The 26,914-nt window shown below is 47.8% G+C and overlaps 1 protein-coding gene across 1 annotated transcript in view; it reads left to right on the forward strand.

The window, feature by feature from the left end:
* Positions 1-26,914, forward strand: part of ITGB3 (integrin subunit beta 3) — a 44,959-nt gene that overhangs the window by 1,856 nt on the left and 16,189 nt on the right. The window contains exons 2-8 of the mRNA XM_037070002.1: positions 10,836-10,921; positions 21,145-21,340; positions 21,973-22,225; positions 22,939-23,101; positions 23,931-24,092; positions 25,777-25,872; positions 26,287-26,376. Of these exons, the coding sequence (XP_036925897.1) occupies positions 10,836-10,921; positions 21,145-21,340; positions 21,973-22,225; positions 22,939-23,101; positions 23,931-24,092; positions 25,777-25,872; positions 26,287-26,376 (1,046 nt within the window). The remainder of the gene's footprint in view (positions 1-10,835; positions 10,922-21,144; positions 21,341-21,972; positions 22,226-22,938; positions 23,102-23,930; positions 24,093-25,776; positions 25,873-26,286; positions 26,377-26,914) is intronic.

The raw sequence follows: 26,914 nt of genomic DNA on the forward strand, positions 1-26,914 counted from the left end.
ATATATATATATATACATTATATACACACACACACACACACACACGCACACACAACAGTTCTAGAAGTAAGTGTAGTGAAGTAAGAACAGATAGAGCCTAGTGTAGTTCATGGCTCAATATCAGTGAGGGTGAAGAGTGTATGTTATTTTGGTGTCTTTCTCTCCACCCCTCAGCCTTAGTGTATCTTTTGTTGATCTCGCTTACATGCTTGTCATGATCTATGTAGGATTCCACTGCATCGACGTATCTAACTAAGTTTGTGTTCAATATCTGGCAGGAGATCTGTCCACGGACGCGTGATTTCAGCAGTGGTGACGGTTGTGCTGGGCTAGTCCCCAGGGCTCCTCCAGCAGGCAGGGCAGAGTAGTGTTTAAGATCATGGGTGCTACAGCCAGACTTCCTGAGTAAGGAGCCCCCAGTACAAGCAGACTTTCCGTATTTAAACACCCCCCCCATGCCAGTGCTGGTGTTAAAGACCCCTGAGGAAGCAGGGGGTAGGATGAGAGTCTGAGAGTTATGTTGGGACACACAGGATTGAAGGGACAAAGAAAGGGCTGGGTATGGATGGCAAGGAGACACTGCCCCAGAATAGTAGAGTCTGGAATGGGGAGAAGAGAAGTTGGCTGAGGGTAGAATTGAGTTTTGGGATTTATGCACATAGGTGATCTTGATAGCATCACTCCAGAAGTATTGGGTTTTGGCTTCTCCATATGTAGGTCTTTATTCTCACCTGGGACCTAATTGGGTAGGGAGTTTTATTTGCTCTCACCATCTAAGTAGATTAGTTCTGAGCTGAGATGCTGATTTCTCCTCCTGAGTTTGTATTTCAGAAACTCGACACCTGAGTCCTCTGCAGCAGCCCTCTGGGCCTGAAGAGACATGGGTGGAAAGCTTGTTGACTGGGGAAAGGGCTGCTATGGCTCAAAGCCAGTCCAATGTGGGTTTGATTCTGGATTTTAACTCATTGGCCGTGGGACCTTGGACAAGTTACTTAATCGCTTGAGTTCTCAGTTTCCTCTTCTGTAACGAGAAGAAAACAATACTCCTATGATTATGCTAATTAAATGAGATAAAGGCACACAATAACTATTCAATAAGTGGCAACTACTGTTGTCATTATTCTTGCTATCCCTGGTAGCTACGATGCACGGGAGGCAAGAGCTGTCGCCGTATCATGAGTGTGTGCAATCCAGGCTCCAAGGATGAGACCGAGGCGGGTCCCTTTTCCCACAGCTGTGTAACAGGGAGCCGCTTCTGATTTCAACCATTCCCTCTCGGTGGCTTGGCGTGTCTCAGCCATTGTGACCGATCAAAAACCCACAAAACAGGCCAAGGAAGAGAGAGGCTTATACATTTGCTTTGTCCATGAGAAAACTTTAAATCCTATCTCTAGCTAAAGGGGAAGGCAAAAGACATTGACCAGATTTCAGATTCTGTGAGGAGGACATAGTTATTTGGTCAGCATTCTGTGCCCAGTGCTGGGCATGTAGGCAGCAACATAAATACCTATGGACTGCTAGGAAAAGGCATGTAGAGGTGATGTGCTTCGCTTTAAGAAACTCAGTAGTGGAATATCTGCCTTCATTCACAGAAGGTCCTCAAGTGCCCCACCTGGGCATTCTGGAGGATAGTAAATACAGCTGAGACCACGAATTCTTTGGGAATTTGGACCTGTGCACTATTGCACCATTTAGACCTCTGATCTGAGGGTGCTGGAAAGTCAGGGGACCTTTCTGAAGTGTCTGCCTCCCCCTCTTCCTGGCTGGAGGAGACAATCAGGAGAGCAGTGTTCTCCTTTATCCCCCTCAAAATTGTGAGTGCAAGTGGCAGAGGTCACCTGGGGACAGCATATGATGGGGCCAGGAGGCAACAGCAAGGAGGGGGAGTCTGGATATGACTCTGGAATTTCCTAGTAGAAATTCCTCCTCTGAAACTCCCCACCCGACTCGGGATCTCTGGTTATCATCCCCTCCCAGCTCTAAGAACCCTGCTGCCCTTGCTGGCAGGAATAGTGAGGAAGCATGCCCACAGGAGCCGCAACTCATGAATCAGCAGACAGATAATTAACTGGGGGAATGACTGAGCAGCTTCAGGGATAAACCACTTGAGCTGATCCAACCTCCTCTGCCGCCTGTCCCCTGTCGTCTCCTTCACCCCATCTCCCCTTTTCCCAACTCCTGAACCCTGACCCCTCCTGCGGGAAGATCACCGGGCCTGATGGAGCTCAGGTCAGACGTGGAAATGCAGATGGGAGCAGGGAAATCACACTGCCTAGTCTCCCTGTGTAAAATGCTGGTATTTATTTAAATGTGCAACTCGCCAGCAAAACAGTTGATAAAATCTGCCTTTCTCTCCATGCACACAGTCTCTCCAGGAACATTCTTTTTTAAAAAGTTAAGTTTATCGAGGTGTAATTTACATAAAGTAAAAGTAATTTTTAGGTGGATAGTTCTGTGAATTTTGACAAATGCATGCATTCACATAACCATCACCATAATCAAGAATATTTCCATCGCCCTAAGCAGTTCCCTAGAGCTCCTTTGTCATCCGTTTCTCTTTTCCCATTTTTAGTTCCTGGAAACTACCAGTCTGTTTCCTGTCCTTCCAGTTCTGCCATTTGCAGCATGTCACGTAAATGAAGTCGTACAGTACGTAGCCTTCTGAGTCTGGCTTCTTGCACTTAGTGTGAAACTTTTGAGATTCCTTGTTGTTAGTACGTGTCAGAAGTCTAAGAAGTCACCCAAGGTTACTCCATCTTCCTCAGGTGTTGAGCTAGTTGCCCTGAAAGGAGGCTTCTGAAGAGGGCTACATCCATGAAACCTGGATCCAACTTCTAATGTCTAAGTTTTCTAATTGGATAGATGCATTGGGGCCGTGTAGTTTAAGCCATTAGATTTCCCAAGTGCTAAGTAGTAATATCTTCAGGATATTGGAGAGAGTTTTATAGCAACCAGCACTTTTATTATTCTTGGTCCTAAAAGCAACGGACAGTTTGTGACCAAATATGGTAAGTCCCAATCCTTGGAACCAAAACTTATTAAGTAAACCTGGGGCTATTCTACCTTTAAAAAAAATCCCATCGTAGGTCTTCTGCTTTCTGTCGTGTTCCCACACAAAGACCACTGCCCCTTCCTCTCAGCGTTTCTCAGTTCAGTTAGTAAAAACATTCAGACATTCAAGGAGAGAGTGAGATGGTATGTGCTCGTTATGAGAAAGTCAAACATCGGTGAAATAGTGAAATAGCTGGCTCCCTTCTGATGCTCTTCCTCCCTCTGTCCACTGTTGCTGGGATTGGGGGTTCTATTCAGATCTTCTCTCTTGCACATATAATTCACATGCATATGTGCATTTCTTAAATTTGTATAACATTTTTAAACATACAAAAGCTACTTCCGTTCATATAGAAAAAAAAGAACAGTGTGAAAAGATCTGTGGGTCTGGAATTGAGAAACTTGTATTTGATTCGTGGCTCTGCAGGCTTTTCCATCAATTTTCTGGTTGACTTTGAACAAGTCATGTTACCCCTAGGCCTCAGTCTCTTGGTGTCTCAGGGCCTGACAGTGGGCGGAGGAGATGAAAGGAGAGACTTTGGTTTGCTCCTGCCCCTCCCCGCCATCAGCTGGAGAAGTTTTCCTTTAACTGATTAATAACATGAAATTTCATGGAAGGATTTTTGGAGAGAAAGAAGGAAGGTCTGCAGCTAAAAACATGCTTGAAAAAGTTCATCTTAGAAGACAGCTCCGGAAGTTTAGCAAAAGGCACATTTAGTAGCCACTGTAAAGGTCCATGTAGTCAACTCAAAATCTCTTTGCTAATGGAATTCGTGGAGATTTTACACACACACACACGCACACTATGTTTTGCTGTATATAATGTGTACCCATGTTATGGCCCAAACTTTCAGGAAAATAATCTTTTAATTTTTTAAATTCAATTATTTATTTATATTTAGATACTTTTTCGGTATTATAAAGGAATCTTGACATTTATTTTTTTAAAGATTTTATTTATTTATTTTTAGAGAGAGGGGAAGAGTGGGAGAAAGAGAGGGAGAGAAACATCAGTGTGTGGTTGCCTGTTGTACACCCCGTACTGGGGACCTGACCCACAACCCAGACATGTGCCCTGACTGGGAATTGAATGTACAACCCTTTGGTTTGCAGGCCGGCACTCAATCCACTGAGCCACAACTGCCAGGGCAGAATTTTAGCATTTATTTTGCATTTATTTGATCGTGTTATGGTACAAGAAATTTTATGTAACAAATAATTACAAAACACAAGAACAGATACAAGGTATTTCAGGTACTACCCATGTATAATGTACATCCTTATTTTTCTCTCTAAAATTTGGGCCAAAAAGTGCGTGGCAAAATACAGTAGTTATCATTATTTTATTTCTCAAGCAGGATCACCCACAATAGGATCATTGCCACTTAATAATATACATAGACATCTTTTTATGTCCGTTTATGGCTTCCCATTATTCATCCCAAGAGCTATAGCTCTAACCAGAAGGCATAGTCATATAGATAGACTGAACTTTCTTAACCAGTTCCCTGTAGGCAGACGTCGGGATCATCCCCAGTTACCTGCAACTACAAATAAAACTGCAGGCGGTAACCCTGTTCATCATGATGCCCCTTTGTTCAGGTGTTTCTACAGGATGAACTTCTTGAACTGAAGCTGCTGGGTCAAAGGACGTGAATATTTTAAATTTAAATTTTAATAGGTGTTGCCAAATTGTCCTCTCAAATGGTGCGACCAATTTGCCAGGTTGGCAGGGAGGACCGGCGACAGCTGTCCGTATCCACAAGGCATGAGCTGGAGGAGGGAGAGCGGCGGAACTGCACAGCTGATTACCAAGGAGGTCACCAACAGGGCGCCGTGGGGCCGGGCCTCAAGCAGAGCTTGGTACAGGCTTGCCTCTCCTGTGCCCTCACTGAATCAGATGGGAGGTGGGGCCTGTACCGGTAACTTTTTCCAGAACTTGAGATGCAGCGTTTGACTCAAACATCAGTTCGGCCACTGAGAGATGTGGAACCCTCGTGTGGACCATGCTGTGCAGCCACTCTGGAAACCGGTGTGGAGGGTCCTCAAAAATTAGAAATGGAACTGCCTTATGACTCAGTGTTTCCACTTATGGGGGTGTATGGGAAGAGACCCAAAATGCTCATTTGTAAAAGGCAAATACTATAGGATTTCATTTACATGTGGAATCTAAAAAACAATATCAGTAAATAATAATTAAAAAAAAAACAGAAACAGACTCACAGATACAGAGAACAGACTGCTGGTTGCCAGAGGGGAGGGATGTCAGGGGAGTGGGTGAAAAAGGTGAAAATATAGCATCAGAAATATAGTCAATAACACTGTAATAACTGTGTGGTGCCAGGCGGGTACTGGAAACATCAGGGGAATGTCTGTAAAGTGTATGATGGTCTAATCACTATGCCATACACCTGGAACCAATACAGAATAATAGTGAATGTAAACTGTAGTTGAAAAAAAGAAACAATCTATCAGTTAGGCCAGTAGGAAGAAATGGACCCTTATTCGTTGTTTGAGGGGTCTTCAGCCCTGGGAGGCTAGGCTTCCGAGAGTACTGGTTGCCCGATTGATGCTTTCTGGTTGGAATATAAATTTTCAGGGCTGGCATCAGCTTGAAAGTCATCTAATTGAACACCATTTGTTTTACTGAGAAGCAGAAAGGGAGGCCCTGCAAGGGGAAGTGACCATAGTGTAGTGGCATTGGTGGGGTCTGTCCCTGGGGGCTCCCGTCTCCTGACCAGTGATTTCTTCACTATATCCTATTGTAGACAAAGGGCTCTCTCTCATCTGACCCTGAGCTAGAGGGGAGTGGGATGGGCATTTCTAGTGCAGGAAGTGATTACAAGGAGGGAAGAAACCAACACTTATTGAGTATCTGCGATGGATGGTTCTTTCACATATGTTATTGCATTCAAACTGAACATCTCTTGAGATAAGCATTCTGCCAATACTTGGTAGCACGAGGAAGAGGAAGCAGCTGCCTGGGGCCTTTAGACCTATCCTGCTTGCCAGGGTCTGTATGCTTTGCCCACCACTCCCACGGTTACAGACACGACGAGTGTGTTCATTGTTTTACGGCCTCTGCCCTTACAGTGTTTCCCAGGGACTGGTGTTATCACAACCGTACGGAAGACAGGACTCTCCCTGAGGATGGGCTTTGTGGAGTGTTCAGCGCATGGCTATCTAATTAATCCAGTTGAAGATGGTAACCAGACATGATCTGGCTTTGCTTACAAGGGCAGGATCTACTGGTTGAAGGGTCTGTGAAAGGGTAGAACCAGTGATCGAAACATCTGAACTTTGTCCAAAGGGATTTGCTTGCTCAGGGCAAAATCCTTCCCATCTTCCCATCATGCTCCACATGCCATTCATCAGCGAGTCCCCAAACATATCTGGGGTCTGACCACACTATCGACACCAACACCAGCCAGGTCCTCTGTTGCCTGGATTATTGTAATAGCTTCCTAATTGGTCTCTTTCTGGTCTTGCCCCTGCTCAGTAGTTAGGATGATCTTTTTCCTGCTCACTTCTGCTCAAATTCCTCCAGGGGCTCCCCACCACGTGCAGAGTGAAAGCCATCCTCCCTACCATGCTGACAGTGTCCTGGTGTCACTCACGGTCCCCGACTGCGCCTCCAACCCCTTCACTCTCTCTCTCCTCCTTCCCCTCTCTTCCTACTATTTCTTTAGGAGGCCGTGGCCCATCTAGCTCTTGTCATGCTCTTTTCTGCAGTCTTATCCCCTAGCTTTTCCCGTGACTTCCTTCTCTATGTCATTTTCAGACGTCAACTCAGAGAGGTCTTTCCTGTCCCCTTTCTCTAAAGGAGACTGTCCCTCTCAGTGCCACCATTCCTTTATGCTGCTCTATTTTCAAACAGTGTCATTGGTGGGGTCTGCCCCTGCACTTTTTGAAATGGTACTTTGGTGGTGTATGTTTTTGTTTTCATCTTCCTCATTAAAATTTGAGCTCCACGGGAGCTCAATATTAAAATGTGTTATGGGTTTGTTTAGGTCCCCAGTGTGTCTCCAGTGCCTGGGAGAGTGCTGGGCACAGTTAGGTGCTCAATAGAAAGTTGTTAAGTGAATGAATGAATGCTGCCGGCATCTATATACATGTGTAGAAAAGCGTAAAACTAGCCACTTTTCCATTGTCCACAGATGGATTAACCATAGCAAAGCTTTCGTTCCAGGCTGGCTCTTCTCACTTATGCAGAGTATCTCAGGGCCATGTTCTTCAAAATCATGTCATGTGTGCCATGGAAATGCAAATCCATTTTGCATTAAGTTCTTAGGGCTGCTGTAACTGGGGGAACTTAAGACAACAGAAATTTATTCTCTCCGGAGCCTAGAAATCTGAAATCAAGGTATCAGCAGGGCCACGCTCCCTTCGAGATTGGAGAATCCTTCCTTGCATCTTCCTGTCCTCCGCTGGTGGCCGGCAGTCCTTGGTGTTCCTTGCCCTCCAGTTGCAACACAGCAGTCCTGGCCTCTCTCATCATGTGACGTTCTTCCTCTGTGTCTTGGTCTTCACGCAGTGTTTTCCTCTTATAAGCACATCGTCCTTATTGGATTAAGGCCCACCCTAATGATTTTATTTTGGTTATGTCTCCAAGGAGTCTGTTTCCAAATAAGGTCATAATCCTAGGTACTGGGGGGTTAGGACTTCAACATATCTTTTTAGGGGGACACAGTTCAACCCATAACACATTTTAATATTGGTGGAGGTAAATTATACACAAATGCCTTCTGATGTTAAATATTACATTTAGTTGGCTCTGATGCACTTTAAAAATATTTTTTTCATTTTTAAAAAGATTTTATTTATTTATTTTTGGAGTCGGGAAGGGAGAGAGAAAGAGAAACATCAATGTGTGGTTGCCTCTCTTGCGCCCCCTACTGGGAACGTGGCATACAATCCAGGCATGTTTCCTGACTGGGAATCGAACCAGAGACCCTTTGGTTCATAGGCCTGTGCTCAACCCACTGAGCCATACCAGCAGGGCTAAAAAATATTTTTAAATCTCTAAAATCAGAATGCATCCTGCACAGTGGTTTGGATTTCCTACTGCTTGGAGCAGTGCTTACTGGCTCTCTCTGCTCAGAGCACAGAGATGCGTGTTACCCTGAACTACACCTTTCTGTCTCCTTCCCCTTCCTTGTGTTACTGAGTTGCTGCTACACTGAATGAAGGAACAAAAATAAAATAATCTTTTTTAGCAACTTGCTCTAGAGAAACCACTCACGCCTCCATACAGCAGTTAGCATGAGATGTTTTGTTTTTGGATGACTCACCCAGCCACGTGACTGTGCTGGAAGATCAGGCACAGCCTGAGTCCCCTGTGTCCCCATGGACCTAATTAGCGATTAGTCCAAGGTCAGGGGCAGGCCAGAGCTCCACTCTGGCAGATGGTCAGAGAGGTGTCAGACTGTTTGCCGTACTTATCATCCTCCCTTCCCACCACACACCTCTCCCTCCAAGAGCCCTCTCTTGAAGTCCCCTGGCCTCACAAGGGTGGCCCGGTTCTGCACTCTGACATCCTGTCTCATTGGACAGCGTGTCTTCACAATAGCACTCATTGACACATGATGACTTCCGCTGGTTCCAACTCCCTTCCTTGTTTTCCCTTTTTCTCCATTTTCCCCACCCTGTGTCTCTCTTCTGATCCTGTGAATGGGGCGGAGGTGCCAGACCGGAGCCTCCTACTCCCACGTTCCAGGCACACTTCCTGGCCGCTCTCGTCTGTTGTTTCTAACTGGCCTTCTCTGCTTGGCCATCCCTCCAGGCTCGGCTCTTTTGAACACCAACCTTCCTAGTTCCATTTAGAAGCCAGCTCTGACACTGACCATTGTCCCCTAGCCTGATGCTTTCTGGCCCCATGCCCTCACCACCCCTGTGTTCAAAGCACACTCAGCTGTCCTGTAGAATGGTGTCTTCAGGGGGAAAAAGAAAGTGAAGCATTCACCTGTCTTAAATAGCTCGGGACTCCAGATAAACAACAATAATAAAAACAACGGCAACGGCAACGGCAGGAGCGTTTGTTAAGCACCTTCTGTGTGCCAGCCCTTGTGCTCAGAGTGACAGAGATTGGTTCGTTGAATCCTTATAATTACCCTGTGAGGACCAGGGCCAGTCCCCCTTCCCTGCCCCCCGCCAGCGCCCGCCGCCCCCCCCCCCCCCGCTATACTGTCCAAGAGGAAAGGGGGTAGTAGGAAATGTTTGGTTTTGGCAAGGACAAAGTTCTAATGAAGATCCCTCCCTCTCCAGCAGGATGGAGTCTGAACCCCTGAGACTGAATAGGAACGCAGGCACAGGCTTTATGAATGACTGGAAACAGAAGCCCAACCCCCTTCCACATGCTCAGGCGGGAGGGGCGGCCTTGGAGCAGCAGCTCATTGAATCAGCATGGCCCAGGCAGAGAGACTTCCGATGAATCAATAATTTCAGCCACTGCATTCCAGAAACCTGCCCTTGGTGGCAGTTGGTGGTGGGAGGGCAAAGAGGCCACTTTAGAAAACTAGACAAAGGAACTGTCAGGAGAAGTGGATTATGGGGAACGATGGGTCTTCCTCATTTGCCCCTGGTATTGGAAAAAGCACTAGGCAGCAGTGAAGGGTTCATGGGGCCGAGGCCAGGTTTACTTGAACTAGGGGAAGCGCCGAGGAAGGGGGCTTCTGGCCAAACAAAAGCCTCAAGTCTTCTTCCAGGCTGGGCTTTTCAAGGCTGTTTTGGCCCCTCTGGTTGTCCCTGCTCACCCTCCTGATTTTCCTCTGTCCTCTGACAGTATGAAGACTGTCCCCATGTGAGTGGCATATTGTAGCGTACTAAGTACTTCTCCCTTACCTCGCAGAACTCGTGCACAAATCCTGTGAGATAGAAACCATCACTTCACATCAGTTCGTTGAATTGCCCAAGGTCATGGCGCAACTAGTAAGAAGAGCATTCAGACGTCAAATACAGGCTTTCTAATTCCAGAAGTCCACATGCTTCCACCTTCTGTCTGTCACCCTTTTCTAACATTCCTGCAGTTCTTCCTGGAGCATCCCATGCTTGGATCCTAAGATGTATGTGTTGGGAAGTCTGATAAAGTTCCAGAAGGTTTGCTTTTCCCTGACAGGCCAGGGGGACACTGCCATGGCTGCCCCCGCCCCCCAATATTTAGGCTGCATGTTAATGTTCGTGCACCAGGGCTTTGGATCCCCTTTGTAGTGACTGTGAATATATCCCCAGAACAACTGGAGAAATTGCCATTACTCTAGCCCTCAGGTGTTCAGGTGTCAAAGCAGTTGTTCATTCAAGCCTTCCCGTTGGTTATGAGCTGACACTTGGGCCGATGACTCCGCCTTGCTCTATCGCCTACGGCACAGGTGGCGAACACAAGGCCCACCGGCCAAGTCCAGGCCGGCACCTTGCTTCTACCCGGCAGCAGCGCCGAGCTCCTTTCCCCTAGTTAAAGAGTAGTTTACATTTATTCAGTCCTAAAATTATATCCAGCCCTTTGAAGGCAACCTCGAGACTGAGGCAGCCCCCAGTGAAAATGAATTTGACACCCCTGACCTATGTATGGCCTCATTGAGGGAGGTCGGTGGTGGGTCTCTCCTGGACTTTCTCATTCTCCTTTTTATCAAACAGCCTGTGTTGGGTAAAGGTCCATGGTCTGGTTAGGGTGTGTCTGTGTGTATCTGAGAGCTGTAAACTTGGGCATTTGGGAAAACTGGGGAGGATGGGGCAGGCCCGTTATTTTGTCGAGTCAGATCGGAGCTAATGCCTCTGTCTCTCTGTTGCAGGGCCGAACATCTGCACCACACGGGGCGTGAGCTCCTGCCAGCAGTGTCTGGCCGTCAGTCCCATGTGTGCCTGGTGCTCGGATAAGGTAAGGAGCAGCACCTAACCGGACTTATTCCTCAGCGGTGCCTGCGTTTGTGAGGGTGCAGACCCATGGGACAGCTTCTCCCTCCTAAATACACAAGTCCCTTGTCCCTTCTGCACAAAACTAGGGTGAAGCATTCCTGCTGATGGATGCTGAAGTGAGCTGTTGCGGGGATGTTGCTGGGAATGCCATCCGGGGCCCACCGAATGGCCCACCGCTCTGGCCAATTTGGTTGTCCCTCCTGGACTCACAGTAGCCATTACCACCCCTTTAGCACACTTGGCTTGCTTCTTACTTACTGCTACCCCAGGGAAGCAGGGCCTCAGGTCTGCAAGGGAGAGGCCGGAGAGGGTTACAGGTACATGGGCGAGGCTGGTGTATAGACATGCCAGAATTTTTAAAAGGCAAATCAGAGAGGATCTTGCTCTTGTGTGGGAGGATGTTTCATCAGAGGGTCTTTTCTCTTTCCTTTTCCTCTCTGATGATTGGGTTATTTTTTTCTCTTTCTCTTCCTTTTCTTCCTTCCCTCCCCTAGGTGTCAATGAGGGCATTTAATGAGGATCAGAGGGTGACAGGAAAGGGTTAGCTGAGTCTAGGCCAGAGGGTTTGTTGTGTCTGGGGCCCTAGGGAATGAGTGTGTCTGAGGGAATGGCTGTGTTTGTGGCTGGGACGGGAATGTAGAGCTGGCAAGGCCTGGTGGTGGTGGTGGCTGGGTGAGTTGGGGGTGGGTGGGACGGACAAGTGTGGTTGGAGAGTTTCCAGTGATTACAGTCTGAGGCTGAGTCTCTGGCCTGGCCCTCAGCAGGTGGTTACCTGGGCTCCTGGCCTGGCTGTGTCTCAGCCAGCCGAGGCGCCCTCCCTGTCACAGCAGCATGTTCCTGCCCTCCACAGTTTTTCGGCTGCCGCAACCTAGGCCCTCATTCCCTCGGTCTGCGTCTCTTCCCAATCTGCTGAGTTTCCTAAAAAGGCAACTTCCTTGGCAGGCTGGGGGTGGGTGGGTGGGGTGGGTGGGAGTGGGAGGCTGTGTTTTTGCCTGCAGAGAGGACTGCCAGAGGCAGAGGCCAGCTCAACACACTGCTTTGGACTGTGTGCAATGCAGCACGGGAACTGCTTCCAGAGGCAGCTGTCCAACATCTGGGCCACATTGACTTCATTTAGCAAATGAAACCTTCCCTGGGGCTGGGAGTGGGGGTGTGGAGGGGGATGGGCGAGCCCTTCCCCTCCACTCCCGAGGGTTCTCCACCCCTCTGGGCTGAGTGGGCTGCTCAAGTATGATATGGTCTCCTCCCTTCTCATTTGCAATATCCTCCTTCCCTTGCTCACCATCCTGATACTATCAAGCTTCTCTTACAAGGAGGTGGGAACTCTGCAGCTGACTCCTGGAAGAAAGGAAAGCTGATGGGGAGGGTCCCTTATGGGATGGATGGCCTGAAGCTGGCTGGGGCAGAGGCATGGCCAGGGGAGAAGCCCTGGTACCTCCCTCCTTTTTCTCCCAAAGTGAGAGAAAATGAAGACTACTGTGGCCCCAAGGAGTCTGGGGAAAAAGAAAACATATTCTTGGCCTGTCTGTTGCTTCTCTTGATCTACACAGGGAACATTGATGTAACTGAGGCCTGACTAGATGAAGCCCCCAGGTCTCATGACCAGATTTTGGAGATGCAAATGCAGGTTTTTTATGGATGACCATGGTGAATTTTGTCCCCTAGGGAAGACCAGGGGAGGGCAAGGCAGGGCAGGTGCAGGGTAGGATCAAAACATAAAGTAGGACCAGCCAAGGAATGGGGGGTGGATTGGAGAGAAAATGGGTGCACTAGGGTCACAGACAATGAGGGGAGGAAGAAAGTCCAATCAGATGTTCTCTGGAAGAGTGGGATATAAACAGGAAAGTGGGAGAGGTCAAGGGTTTAGTGAATGGCTACAACTGTCTTTGATCAAGAGGGAGAAGGGGAGGAGAGGGAGAGAGAAGAGGGGAGGAAGGGTGTGGAGTATTTGCCCCTTGCAGGACAAAATGCTTCAGCCAGGGAGGGACAGGAGGTGGGAATAGTGAGCATGGCGGCTATTTTTCTCCCCTGGGGGCTTCCTTCCCCCACACAGGCTAAGTTTAACTGCTCAGAGTGTCTTGGCTGTTGACTTCAAAAAACCAAGAGTGAGCTGTGTGGGCCATTTGGAATGTGATTTGTTGATTAATTGACCCTGGAGAGCCTTTGCTTCTGCCTTCCCTACCTTGGCTGCTGTCGGCAGGATTGGCAGCCTCTGGAAAAACAACTGGTTGGGCTCAGCGTTCCCTCGGTCCTAGAGGACAGCAGCTCTGGGTGTGTATAGCAAGCATTGGCCCCGTTATAGGAAAACATAGCCAACGTGGATGAGCGCAAAGTTCTGGGCCCATTGCAAGGGGTGTGTTCTTGGGGAGGGTTGGATACCGACACGGGTTAGGGCGGGTGCTGTCCATGAACTGTGAATCTAGCGAAGAAGCCCGCCTCATACAGAGATTCAACTTATGGTCTTGGCCTCACTGGCGCCATATTGGAATCCAAACCTTCCCAAACTTGTCCAATGGTGAGAATCACCTCAGATATTTGTTCAATATAAAGGTTCCCAGGATGAACTCTGTACGTATTGCATCAGAATGGGTTGTTGTGATAGCAAGTTTGGCAAACATTGCTGATTGGTAGGGCTGATCTTTGGGGTCGTGGTGGATGGAGGTGGAGTTAAAGTTGCCAGATAAAATACAGGACACCCGGTTAAATTTTAATTAAACAACGAATAATTTTTAGTGTAGGACCATTCCAAGTATTTGCTAGATTTGGCAACCCTAAGGTGGAGGGAAATACTAGGAATTTTTATGTCACCTTGAGGGCACATGAGAAGGTAGACCAGCTCACGCTCTACCTAACTTGCACAGGTGAAGAAGAAGAAGGGATTTGGGCTAGCAAAGGAGAAGACCCCCCAGGGGTTACTTCTTATATTCTTCTCTGCACCTGTGGGGGAGGCTTAGGCCGCTCTTTAATTCCTTTTTAGTTTCTAGCATGACTTCTTGCTTACTTCTCTGCTGCTTTCTTTTTCTTTCTATTTTGTTTTTAATCTGGAGGATAAATGTTCATTTTGAGAGTTTTGCTTTAACCTGTTATTGCAAGAAATATATAAAATTAAAAGTGCTCCGTGTGCAAGGTGGAGGGGAGTGAAGGGGGGGAAATGGGACAACTGTAATAGCATAATCAATAAAATATATTTTTTAAAAAAGTTTTCCCCGCTCTGTAAACAATAGGGTGTGAGTACTAATAACCATGAACTAAAATGCTTTCCTTTTCCTCTCCTCCTTTCTGTCTCCTCCACATTTCTTTCTTTGTACGTTCAAATGTTTTCTTGTTGTCGCTGGACATCAACCTAGAGAACAGTGTTGATTCGTTTGGGTTGGGGGTGTTTAATAGTTCTCTGGGGAAAAAAGTGAGTACCAGGACATACTATGCTCTGTCCTCCAAGAACAGAGGGTGGCGTGATGATAGGGGTGGAGAAGCATCACCTTCTTCCCTGGCGGGTGGCTCGGCCGGTTGGAGCGTCATCCCATATACCGGAAGGTTTTTGGCTCTACCCCTGGTCGAGCCTCCTACAGAAAGCAACCGATCGATGTTTCGCTCTCTCCCCGGCTTCCTCTCTCTCTAAAAAATCAATAAAGGTGTCCTTGGGTGAGGATTAAGAAAAAGAAAGAAACAAAAAGAAAAGAATCACCTTTTATTTGCATTTATTTGTTTCTATCATATCAAAAGTATTTGAAGATATTTGACTTATGTTGAAATTTTTATATTTTTAAAATATTTCACATTCACAGACTTATTTTATTCCAAGCAACCCTGTAAGTTAGGTGGAAAATGACAGTTATTCGCGGTGTATTTTCCCAATTTCCAAAATGGGATGAATGGAGAATGAGAGTGAGAGGGCATGTCACTCTCCCAGGAGAGGGAGGTGGTCAGCTCACAGAGCGCGTGGGCTGGAACCTCCCGCCTCTCTGCTTCAGCCTTTCCATGGGTCTTGGTTATTTTTGTGTAACATCCGGTTTCACTGGGAACTGGGACTTTAATATTCCTCCCCCCTCCTTCTAGTTCCTCTCTGAGTAACCTGGAGACATTCTTCCTACCTACTCAGCCCGCATTATTAAGAGAAGGAATGTTGCCCAAGTGTGCTGAGGTCACTGTGTTGGTATTCTTCTGGGACAGAAGGCTTTCAGGGAGAGCTTGGCTGAGGGGCAGGCTGCCGCGTTCCTGATCTCTGATGCCAGTGACCACAAAGGGAGGGATGGAGACGGCTTTTGTTTGTTAGTGTTTATATTTCTAAGGAAATTCATAAACAAACCATAAGGGCTGTCAGCAAGGCTTAGCACTTCAAACTTTCTTCTGATAAGCATTCTCGAATTAGAAAATGGATTCAAGAAACCCCCCCTCCAAACTCCAAACCTTCTCTGTCTTTGCCTGATGCAGCTTGAAGATGCAGGATGGCCTTGCTGCTCTCATTCCAGGTCCTGGCCTTGCCCTTCCCTTTCTCCCTCAGCATCTGCCCTGGTCCTGGAAAGGCTCAGCTCCTTGGTGTATCTTGTTCTACACAGTCATTGCCTTTTTTGAAAAGGTTTCTCCCTGGGACTCAGTGAGCCAATGGAGCCAGAGATAAGGTAGGGAGTTTTCTGAGCAAAAGAGAGACTGCTCCCTGAGGGAGAAGCTTTAGGAGGGATGGGCAGGGCCAGCAACAAGAGTTTGGGCACAAAAATGCAAAGTGCTCACGCTTCCCACCCCGCGTCATTCTGTTCAGAGCCAGAGTTGGGTGCTGAGGGCGATCTTCATTTCTCTCGGAGGTTTGGACGATCTGTGCTGTGTCTGTTGGAATCTTCTGAGTCAGGGAGGTTGGGTCTTACGCACTGTTTCCCATTTCTGGTGCTCTTCTCCACCACATGCCCAGGAAGCTAAGAGAGAAAGAAGGAACCTACTGGTTTCCCAAAGCTCTCTGCACCTTTTGCTTGGGCCAGGGTGGCCCTTGGGCCATTTGTCTTAGTCCATTCAGGCTGATAGAACAAAAATACCACAGACTGGGTGGCTTCACAACAAACCATTATTTCTTACAGTTCTGGTCCAAGATCAAGGCACTGTCTGCATCACAGATGGCCATCTTGCTCTGTCCTCTCATGGCAGAAGAGCGTAGGGTGTTCTCTTGGGCTTGTCTGTAAGGGCACTAATCCCATTCAAGAGGGCTCCGCCTCGTGACCTAATAATTTCCCCGAAACGCACCTCCTAATACCATCACCTTGGGGTTTCGGGTTTGGCATAGGACTTCTGCGTGGACTCGGACATTCAGTGTGTAGCCCTCTGGCGTTGTTCACCTTCCCATTTATGTTGGGAAGCTGTCCAGCCTATCAGAGGAGGACTGAGCAAGAGAGAGGGACCTTGAGCGTTGCAAGGGGCTTTGGGCTACAGAGTCCTGATTTTTAATTTTTTTTAAATTTATTGATTTTTGAGAGAGAGAGGGAAACATCAGTTTGTTGTTCCACTTCTTTATGCCTTCGTTGGTTGTTTCTTGCATGCGCCCTGACCTGCACTAAACCTGCAACCTTGGTGTATTTGGATGAGACTCTAACCAACCGAGCTACCCGACCAGGGGTGGACTTCTGATTTTTAAAGCATGGTTAGCCCCTTGGGGCCCAACCCCTCTCCTGGAAACAGGACTACAGTCACCTAAGGGGCCTGAGGAGGCAGAATGTTATCTAGCCTTCCCATACCTCCCTCATCCTCATCTTGCGTTCTGTCCCCTACCTGGGGCCTTCTCAGATGTGGCTCCACCTAGGCCCCTCACTTCCACATTTCTGCTTCTCTGCCTTGATTCTCACTCTATGCAGAGCATAGTGCAACTTAATCATTTTGTGAGGATAATTGCAGTCAGACAGTCTAATTAGCATCTCACTTCTGCCCCTTCCTAGCTCTGTAGCTTTGGGCAAGTACCTTAACTTCTCCAAGCCTTAGGTGTCTTGCCTGTAAGATTGGGTTCCTCATTTGTGAAGCCTCCCAGCCTCAGGTTCCTCACTTGTAAGATGGTAATCGGTCCAGCATTACAGAATGGTAACCAGGAAGATTGCAGTAACCCATGCAAGATGCTTATCGCAGTGCCTGCCATGCATTAAATGCTCAATAACTGTTAACACTAGTTGTTCTGGGGTGTTGGTATGGCTTCTTCAGCTGACTTCTGCAAGTGTTTGTGAGAGGGGGTGGGTGGGGGTGGGTGGTGGTTTGAGGGCCGGAAACCTAGATATTGTGAAATAGGTCCAGGGTGGGGTTTTCCAGCTTTCCTGCCAGTCCCCCGAACCTGGCAAGGAGCCCCCGTGGACTTGTGCCCACACAGTGCTGGCTAAATTTTCTGAATGTCAGAGCAGGAAGGGGCTGAAAACACCACGCCATCTAATAGGTGAGGCAAGCGAGGCTAATAGGAGTGAAGTGACTTCTTTGGGGGCACATGCCTAGTTAGTGGCAGACCCAGAGTTGAACCCAGCTCCTGATTTCCCCTATTCTTCCCCTTGCAGATGTCCCCCATTTGTACTAAGGTGTGAACACACACAGAGCTCCAGGGGATTGTGGGAGACGCACCAGGGTTTCAAAGGGTGCTCAGTTGGCTCTTTATCCAGCATGAGGGAGGAGGCTTAAAGTGTGATAGCATAGGCTCTGGTCAGTGGCCCAGCATCATGGGGTTTGCCCAGCCTTGTGAAGCTTATTCAAGATCGACTTATCCAAAAATTATTTATAGAGCATTTCGTAATAATAGCTAACATTCAGTGAGCACTTACTCTGGGGCAGGCTATGTGTTTTACATGCATGGGCTTACTCAGTCCTGCAGAACATCCTTGGGAAGCTGGGACTATTATTATGTTCACGTTATAGCTGAGGAAACAAAGTCTCTGAGGAGACTTTAGGTGACTCACACTAGCCACTGGCTTGCAAGAGGCTAGTAAGAGGCAATGCTGAGATGTAGGCTCAGCCAGTCTACTCTTGTGTACTTAGCCCCTGCTGCTCTCTGCCGCTGCCCCACACTTCTCCTCCCATCCCTCTGGGGTAAGTCCTGGGTGGGGCGCTGGGCACTGAAGGGTAACAGTCCCTGCCCTCAGGGATCTCATGTCCTAGCCAGTGTCTTTACACACTGGCTTCTGAACTGTTTTGACCCTGACCTCCAGAAATAAATACATTGTGAATCATTATTTATTATATATTATACTCCAACCCCCAATATATGTGTTTCACAAAACAATACTTAGTTTTGCTATTTATATACTTCGATTCATTCTATTCTATTCTATTTCATTCTATTCTGTTCCATTCTATTCTATTCTATTCTATTCTATTCTATTCTATTCTATTACATTCTATTTGATAAATAGATGGTTGAGATCCATTACATTGCTTTTTGGGACCCAAAGTGGGTTGTACTTTAGACTTTGAAAAACGGTATGGACTTCTGGTCAAGATGGCAGTTTAGGCAGGTATGGCTCACTTCTTTGTACGACCACATCAAATTTATAACTAAATGTAGAACAACCATCACTCAGAACCATCAAAAATTGAGTTGAATAGAAGTCTGACAACTACAGAATTAAAGGAACCACATCCCTCCAGACTGGTAAGAGGGGCAGATGCGGAATGGACTTATTCCTCACCCACGTGTGGTGTATAGAAATTTGGGATGGAAATCTTGGGAGTGAGGAGTCCCAGCCCCAAACCAGGCTCCTCAGCCCAGGGTTCCAGTGTCAGGAAGATAAGTCCCCACAACTTCTGGCTTCAAAAACCAGCAGGGATTGAATCGATGGAAGAAATTCCTGGAGCCCCAAGCAGTTCCTCTTAAAGAACCCACACACACTCTCAACTACCCAGACTCACTCCCTCTGAGCTCCAGCACCAGGGTAGCAGTTTGAAAGGCACCAGTGGCATCAAGGGAGGAGCTAAAGTGTCCGGCATCAAAATGAGCAGCGGCCATTGTCCCTTTTCTAAACCCTGCCCCCATACACCTGGCAAGCTGGTGCCACAGCGGAGACTCCATCAACCTGGCTAACGCTGTTTGATCTGCCTTGGAGATGCCCAGAGACTCCGCCCCACCCAAGCCCTTTTCCATATGAGTGGCTGGTCTTAGCTCACACTTCACACCTTCCCTAATCCTCTCAAACAAGCAACAGCTGGCCTCAGTGGACCCCACACCAGCCCTGCACTAGCATCAACCAGTCTAGATTGACAGCTTGGCTTCCCCTGGGAATCTCCAAGCCCAGCACAAGTAGCAACCATCTCAGATTGCTGTGCAGCTCAGGCAGGATGGCCCCAGGCAAAACACAGGTGGGGGCTGACTTTGCTCTGCACCTCCTGGAAACCCAAGGGCCAGCACACCCAGTGGACAGCTACAGACCACATCAGAGCACCACCACCCTGTCCCTGCACAGTTGATCATCTACAGAGGGTGGAGGTTGGTGGTAAGTGGTCACAGCCAATCTTTACAGCTGACTGGCCTGGGTGAATCCCTCCCATTGATCTTCCAACAGCAACCAAGACTCAACTACAAGAGGAAGATGTACTCAGCCCACACAAAGGGCACACCTTGAGTACCCAGCTTGGGCGATAGGGGAGCCTGTGCCACTGGATCGGACAGGAAACCTACTACATTAGGCCACACTACCAAGACACAGAGTCAAAGCAGCTCTACTTAGTACATAGAAACAAACACAGGGAGGCTGCCAAAATGAGGAGACAAAGAAACATGGCCCAAACAAAAAAAACTGATCAAAACTCCAGAAAAAGAACTAAACAAAATGGAGATAAGCAATCAATAAGATGCAGAGTTCAAAACACTGGTTATATGCTCAAGGAACTTAGAACCTCAAGAGCATAAAAAAGATCGAATCAGAAACAAAGGATACACGAATTGAAGTAATAAGCAATTTACAGAGAAACAACAGTAGAGTGGATGAAGCTGAGAATTAAATCAATGATTCGGAACATAAGGAAACAAAAAAAACAACCAATCAGAACAACAAGAAGAAAAAAAGAATCCAAGAAAATGAGGGTAGTATAAGCAGCCTCTGGGACAACTTCAAGAGACCCAACATTTACAACATAGGGTTGCCGGAAGGAGAAGAGAAAGAGCAAGAAATTGGAAAAAATAATGAAAGAAAAATTTCCTAATTTGGTGAAGGAAATAGACATGCAAGTCCAGGAAGCACAGAGAGTCCCAAACAAGGTGAATGCAAAGAGGCCCACACCAAGACACATCAGAATTTAAATGCCAATGGTTAAAGATAAAGAGAATCTTAAAAGCAACATGAGAAAAGAAGTTAGTTACCTAAAAGGAATTTCCATAAGACTATCAACTGATTTCTCAAAAGAAACTTTGCAGTCTAGAAGGGATTGGCAAGAAATATTCCAAGTCATGAAAAGCAGGGACCTACAGCCAAGATTGCCCTACCCCGCAAACCTGTCATTTAGAATGGAAGGGCAGATAAAGAGCTTCCCAGAGAAGAAAAAGTTAAAGGAGTTAAAAATTACCAAAGCATTATTATATGAAATGCTAAAGGGATGTATTTAAGAAAAAGAAGATAAAAAACTATGAACAATAAAATGGCAAAAAATACAAATCTATCAACAATTGAATCTAAAAAAAAGTTAAGCAAACAAGAACAGAGACAGAATCATGGCTACAGAGAGCATTTTGATGGTTGCCAGATGGGAGAGGGGTGTGAGAGAATGGGTGAAGAGGTGAGGGGATTAAGAAGTACAAATAGGTAGTCACAGAATAGCCATGGGGATGTAAAGTACAGTATGAAATGGAATAGCCAAAGAACTTATATGCATGACTCATGGACATGAGCAAAGGTGTGGGGATTGCTTGAAGGAGTAGGGGATGCTGGGTGGAAGGGGGCCAAGAGGGAAAAATCAGGAAAACTATAATAGCATAATCAATAACATATAATTTGAAAAAGAAAAAGAAAAGCAGTAGTTTAATAGGCATTATATGCAGTAGCCCTCTTCCTAACTACCGATCCATAAATAGGTACTCACCCAACCTCTCCATTGCCTCAGTTCCCTCCTTCTGTATAATGGACCATGCAAGTTGGTTTAATGCTGGGTAAGCTCTAGGCCATTGGGAAGCTGCAGAACTCTCAGGAAGCAGAGAACCACCATAGCTGCAACCACAGGGCTGCGCCTTGTGCTCCTGTTTTACAGACCCTGCCTCTGGGCTCCCCCCGCTGTGACCTGAAGGAGAATCTGCTGAAGGATAACTGTGACCCGGAGTCCATCGAGTTCCCCATCAGTGAGGCCACCATCCTAGAGGCCAGGCCTCTCAGCAACAAAGGCTCTGGAGACAGCTCCCAGACTACACAAGTCAGTCCCCAGAGGATTGCACTCCGGCTCCGGCCAGGTAGGGATGGGGCTCATCTCCAGGAGATGCCAGATAGATGGGCACAGGGCACAAGATGGAGGTCTGATCAGAAAGCCTTGGGGAGCCCTGGCTGGTGTAGCTCAGTGGATTGAGCGCGGGCCTGCGAACCACACGATCGTGGTTCGATTCCCAGTCAGGGCACATGCCTGGGTTGCAGGCCAGTTCCCAGAAGGGACACACGAGAGGCAACTATACATTGATATTTCTCTCCCTCTCTCCTTCCCTTCCCCTCTAAAGAAAAATAAATAAAATTAAAAAAAAAAAAGAAAGCCTTGGGGAAGTAGCTCACAATGGAAATGGGGCCAGAAGAGAAGGATGTGGAGAAAGGTGTGGGCAGGAGAATGGGAGGAAATAGAAGGTGTTGGGACTTAGAGTCAGAAGATCTGAGTTTGAATCTTGACTCTCCTTTATATGAGCTATTTGACCCTGGGCAAGTTACTCAACCCCTCTAACGCAGTAGATAGTCAAAAAATGTTTGTTTCTGCTTTCTCCTAATGCCAGGCTTTTCAAGTTTGGTTTGATCAAGACGTTAATTAACCCTATCCATGTCCAAATCAACTTATTAAGTCTTAGAGAGAGAAGGGAAAAATTAACACCCTTCTGCCTTCCAGATGATTCGAAGAGTTTCTCCATCCAAGTCCGGCAGGTGGAGGATTACCCTGTTGACATCTATTACTTGATGGACCTGTCTTACTCCATGAAGGATGATCTGGGGAACATCCAGAACCTGGGTACCAAGCTGGCCTCTGAGATGCGGAAGCTCACCAGTAACCTGCGGATTGGCTTTGGGGCCTTTGTGGATAAGCCTGCATCACCGTACATGTACATCTCCCCACCAGAGGCCCTCCAGAACCCCTGCTATGAGTAAGTCCTCCTCCAGAAATCAAACCTGAGCATGGGGGTAAAGACAGGTTTTGGAAGCATCAACTGTGACTTCTAATTAAATCAAGAATTTACAGAAGTACCTTCTGTGAAGAGGCATGTGAGTGGGATTCAGGGTAGGATATAGTTCCAGCCTTTTATAGTCTGAAGTGCAGTGCCTGCCACAGATTCTGTGACTCAAGGTATAGACTCTTGAGATCCAGATCTGTGGAGTTACTGATGGCTCAGGGACATTATTTCTGGTGACACTTCTGCCTTTTTGTTGCACTGTCACTTTAGAAAGGTATTAAATGAAAGATGACGGCAACAGGAGCCTCACTCTGACCTACGTGCTTTACATGTGTCGACTCATTTAAGTTAACCCACAACCTCTCTTAGGAGCTATGCGCTCTCGTTTCCTGTTTATAGAGGTTAAGTACAGAGAAACGGGCCGAGGGTCCCATGACTTGAAAGTAGAGGAGCTGGGATTTGGACCAAGGCAACCTCGTTTTGCAGGTCACTCCCTTACCCTCTAGGCTAGGTGGGGGTAAGGTCAATGTGGTACTTTGAGGGCTTTGGAGTCTGAACTGGGTAATTGTGGTTGTAGAGAACTGGCTTGGGCATCCTACTGTCCATATGGGTCTCCCTCTTGTCCCTCCCAGTCCCCATGCAGCCTTCCCAGGCCGCCTGCTTCAATTATCTGCTTCCCTTCCCAGGATGAAGACCTCCTGTTTGCCCATGTTTGGCTACAAACATGTGCTGACGCTCACGGACCAGGTGACCCGCTTCAATGAGGAGGTGAAGAAGCAGAGTGTGTCACGGAATCGAGATGGCCCAGAGGGCGGCTTCGATGCCATCATGCAGGCCACAGTCTGTGACGTGAGTCTGGAGGGCGTGGAATGCCAGGATAGTGAGTGCAGATCAGGTGGGGAAGGAACGGTGGGAACCTTCACACTCTATAAGCAATAAAATGCTCCTGATGAGCATCCTTTGCTTGTATCCACTCCCTGGCCAGAGTTGACAGTCTTTTAAACCGTGTGGTACCTGATGTTTTCTGGGTAGAGCATTTTCTCATCTTCTCTGGGAGTGAATCAGAGTCAGGAGGGGTTAACTTAACCACAGCAAAGCAGGAGGATGCTCAGAAAGGATTTCTTCTAGCCCAGCCCAGCTTTGCAGATGCAGCTGGGGGTCTAGATGGGCTATGGGATTATCACTGGAAAAGTTTCACTTGGAATTGAATCCGGTGTCTCTCAGCTGCTCGAACTAATCAGCTATGAGACTGTTTTCTTTTTTTAAAAAAAAAGATTTTATTGATTTATTTTTAGAGAGAAGGCAAGGGAGGGAGAAAAAGAGGGAGAGAAACATCGATATGAGAGACATTGATGAGCTGCCTCTCACAGGCCCCCAGATGAGGACCTGGCCTGCAACCCAGGCATGTGTCTTGACTGGGAATTGAACTAGTGAACTCTCAGTTTGCAGGCTGGTGCTCAGTCCCTTCAGCCACACCAGCCAGGGCAGGGACTGTTTTCTGAAAGAATAAAAAGCCCTGAGTTGGGAAGTTTCGGCTTGTGTTTCAAGGACTGAGACTGAGGCCCTTTGCCAAGATGACCTGTTCAGACCTTCAGGTAGGGACGTCCATGGGTCTTTGTTTTCTGCCAGTGACACAGCTAACATTACTTTCTCTCTGTTGCCTTTTTTTTTTAAACAGGAGAAGATTGGCTGGAGGAATGATGCGTCCCACTTGCTGGTGTTTACCACTGATGCCAAGACCCATATAGCACTGGACGGAAGGCTGGCAGGCATCGTCCAGCCCAACGATGGGCAGTGCCATGTGGGTAGTGACAACCATTACTCTGCCTCCACGACCATGGTGAGATTCTTTTTTTTTTTAGATTTTATTTATTTATCTTTAGAGGGGAAGGGAAGGAGAGAGGGAGAGAAACATCAATGTATGGTTGCCTTTCCTGCATCTCCTGCTGGGAGTTGGCCTGCAGGGAACTGGCCTGCAACCCAGGCATGTGCCCTGACTGAGAATCGAACCGAGATCGTCTGAGTCGCAGGCCCGTGCTCAATCCACTGAGCTACACCAGCCAGGGCTATGAGATTCTTGACAGGACCTCTGGTTCCTATTCACTATGGCCAGCTGCCCTGTCTGGGCAGAGTCTCTGTGTAAACTAGAAAATAGTAGCCCTTGCTCCGGGCAGGGTCCAGGCCTCGTTTCTGCCTGCCCTCACCCCCAACTAGACATCCTCACTCGGGGCACAACCTGTACAATCCCTAGAAATGGTCCTGGCTGTGGTCAGTGTTACCACTATCTCCACTGCCTCCAGCACCAGCAGGAGCGGCATAGCACCCAGAATGGATCCAGAGGACATCTGCAGGTCCAGCTGGAAAGCAGGCCTTCTCGTCTGCTGGGTGGGGGTGAGCCCCTTCTGGGAACACCGTGCTCCTTTGTTATTGGAAGGAGGTGGAGGACAAAGAGGCAAAAATCTTCATGGAGAGCTGGTCCTGTGAGGAAAGGTTCATGGGCTCGGAATCATTTAGGTTGAAAGAAAGAAGGCTGAAGGATGATTTAGCTACCTTCTATAAGTTGTTTTCTATGGTCACAGAAGGTTCAGTAAGAGGAAAGGAGTTCAAATTGAAACAGGAGAAAGTGATGTATGCCCTAAAGAAAATGTACAGAATGCTGATGCAGAGACCCTCAGAATGCTGGTACTCTGGGTATCTTGGGGGAGGTGCAAACTCTTTAACCTCTTAAAGACAACAGAACAACTGCCTGGTCTAGGTGGCTTCAAGGTGCACCTGTACAAAGGCAGGGGCCTGAGCTGGATGACCTCATGAGTTCTCTGCAAGGTCTGGGATCCCAGGGACTCCTGACCTATGTAAGGCTCCTTACCAGGGGTTGAGGGACATAAAGAGACTATATGGCGGTCCTACCCTTAAGGAGTTTTGGTTTAGTTGAGATGTGTTACCAGTAACACCAGATGCATGACTAGTGTTAAATGGGCTGCATAGTCAAGAGAGCCTTCATGTGTTCAAAGGAGGAAAGCTCATCATGAGGTTAGGGTAGTCAAGGAAGGCCTCTTGGAGAAGGCAGAGTCAGAACTGGGTCCCTAGGCAGGAGCAGGATTACCAAAAAGAAGGCCACTCCAGGTGGGAGAGAGAGAATGGGCCAGGTTAGCAGCGAGTGGAAAGGAAGGTTGGAAAGACCACTTGGTGGAGGATTGCCAAGCACCAAGTCAAGGCAAAACAGGAGGAAGCTTCAAAACAACAAGGCCCAACAGTACGTGTCCCATGGAAGCTGCTCCTTGATATCAATTCATCAAACTTGAGTAGGAAGAAAGAGGTGCTTCATTTTGACACCACCAGCCTGTACCTCTTCCTCTATCCCCGGAGTTCACAACTGGTTACCCGCTTTGCCTCACGTTGGTCACGGGGTGGAAAAGTTTAAACACCACCACTGTCTGGGCCACGGCTCAGGTCAGCCAAGTTCTGAGGCTTAGAGGCCAGTAATGGATGTGAATGGACTTCTTAACAAACCTCCCTTTTTATAGGATTATCCCTCTCTGGGGCTGATGACCGAGAAGCTCTCCCAGAAAAACATCAATCTGATCTTCGCAGTGACTGAAGGGGTAGTCAAACTCTACCAGGTAACTATGCCGTCGGGGCTTCCTGGACTGGGAGTAGGAGCGGGGCCTGTGACGGGTGGGCCTGTCTCAGGGACGTAGCAATGACCTGACCGTGGTTCCCAAACAGGAAAGGCCCTCCTACAACCTGTTCCCAGGAGCTCATGATTCCTCCCCAGCCTTAAACCTAGCAGGGTGGGTGTGCCGACGTTTGCAGTGGGGAAGGGGAACAGTTCTCCGGGGTAAGGGGTGTGAGAGGTGTTTTCTAATTTTGCTTAGTGCTGAAAAACTGCTAGATTTATTCCTGGCAGTGACAAGACGAATATCCTGTTCTCCCCTCCATCTCCATTTCAAGACCCTTCATCTGATCAGGGCGGGGCTTTTGGAGACCATCGCCTTCCTTCAGCCAGCCCTGGACATCTTTGTCTTCCTTTCTAGAACTACAGTGAGCTCATTCCTGGCACCACAGTGGGGGTTCTGTCTGCTGATTCCAGCAATGTCCTCCAGCTCATTGTTGATGCTTATGGGGTGAGTGTCTCGCCCAGGGAAGGAGCCTACTGAGAGTTCAGCCTCACTTGGCATTTACCCTAGAGGGCTCCGATTTGGGAGTCCTGGCTGCGAGTTTACCCTTCAGCCCTCCCTGCCTTCCTCTTGCTCTTCCAGAGGCTGGGTGATGGCCAGCACGGGGAGGAATGCAGCCTTCTGAGAAAGCAGTGGCTCCGGACAGAGTGCCAGGGAGCTTAGAAACAATGACTGGGCGAAGAGCTTAGAGGAGGTGGAAGGGAGAGCATGGGGGTGGGGGTGAGAATCCTGAGACTAGAGTGGGAGGGAAAGTGAGGGACAGCTGGGCTCCAACAAGACGGAGAAGAGGAAGCTGAGTCACAGGGAAGATGGGGTTGACTAGAAATTAAATAGAAATTGCTACTCCCCAAGGGGACCAGTATTAGCACTTCCCTTTTGCACACGCTTGAGGCATGGAGGAGGGTGTACTGGTTTTGACTTTATCCAGACTCACCAAGACACGAGTGGGGAGAGAGAGAGGGAGCTGGGCCTGGGCCAGAAACAT

This window comes from Sturnira hondurensis, unplaced genomic scaffold (genome assembly GCF_014824575.4).
Source record: "Sturnira hondurensis isolate 20B ecotype Veracruz unplaced genomic scaffold, ASM1482457v3 Scaffold0018728, whole genome shotgun sequence".
Classification (NCBI taxonomy): domain Eukaryota; kingdom Metazoa; phylum Chordata; class Mammalia; order Chiroptera; family Phyllostomidae; genus Sturnira; species Sturnira hondurensis.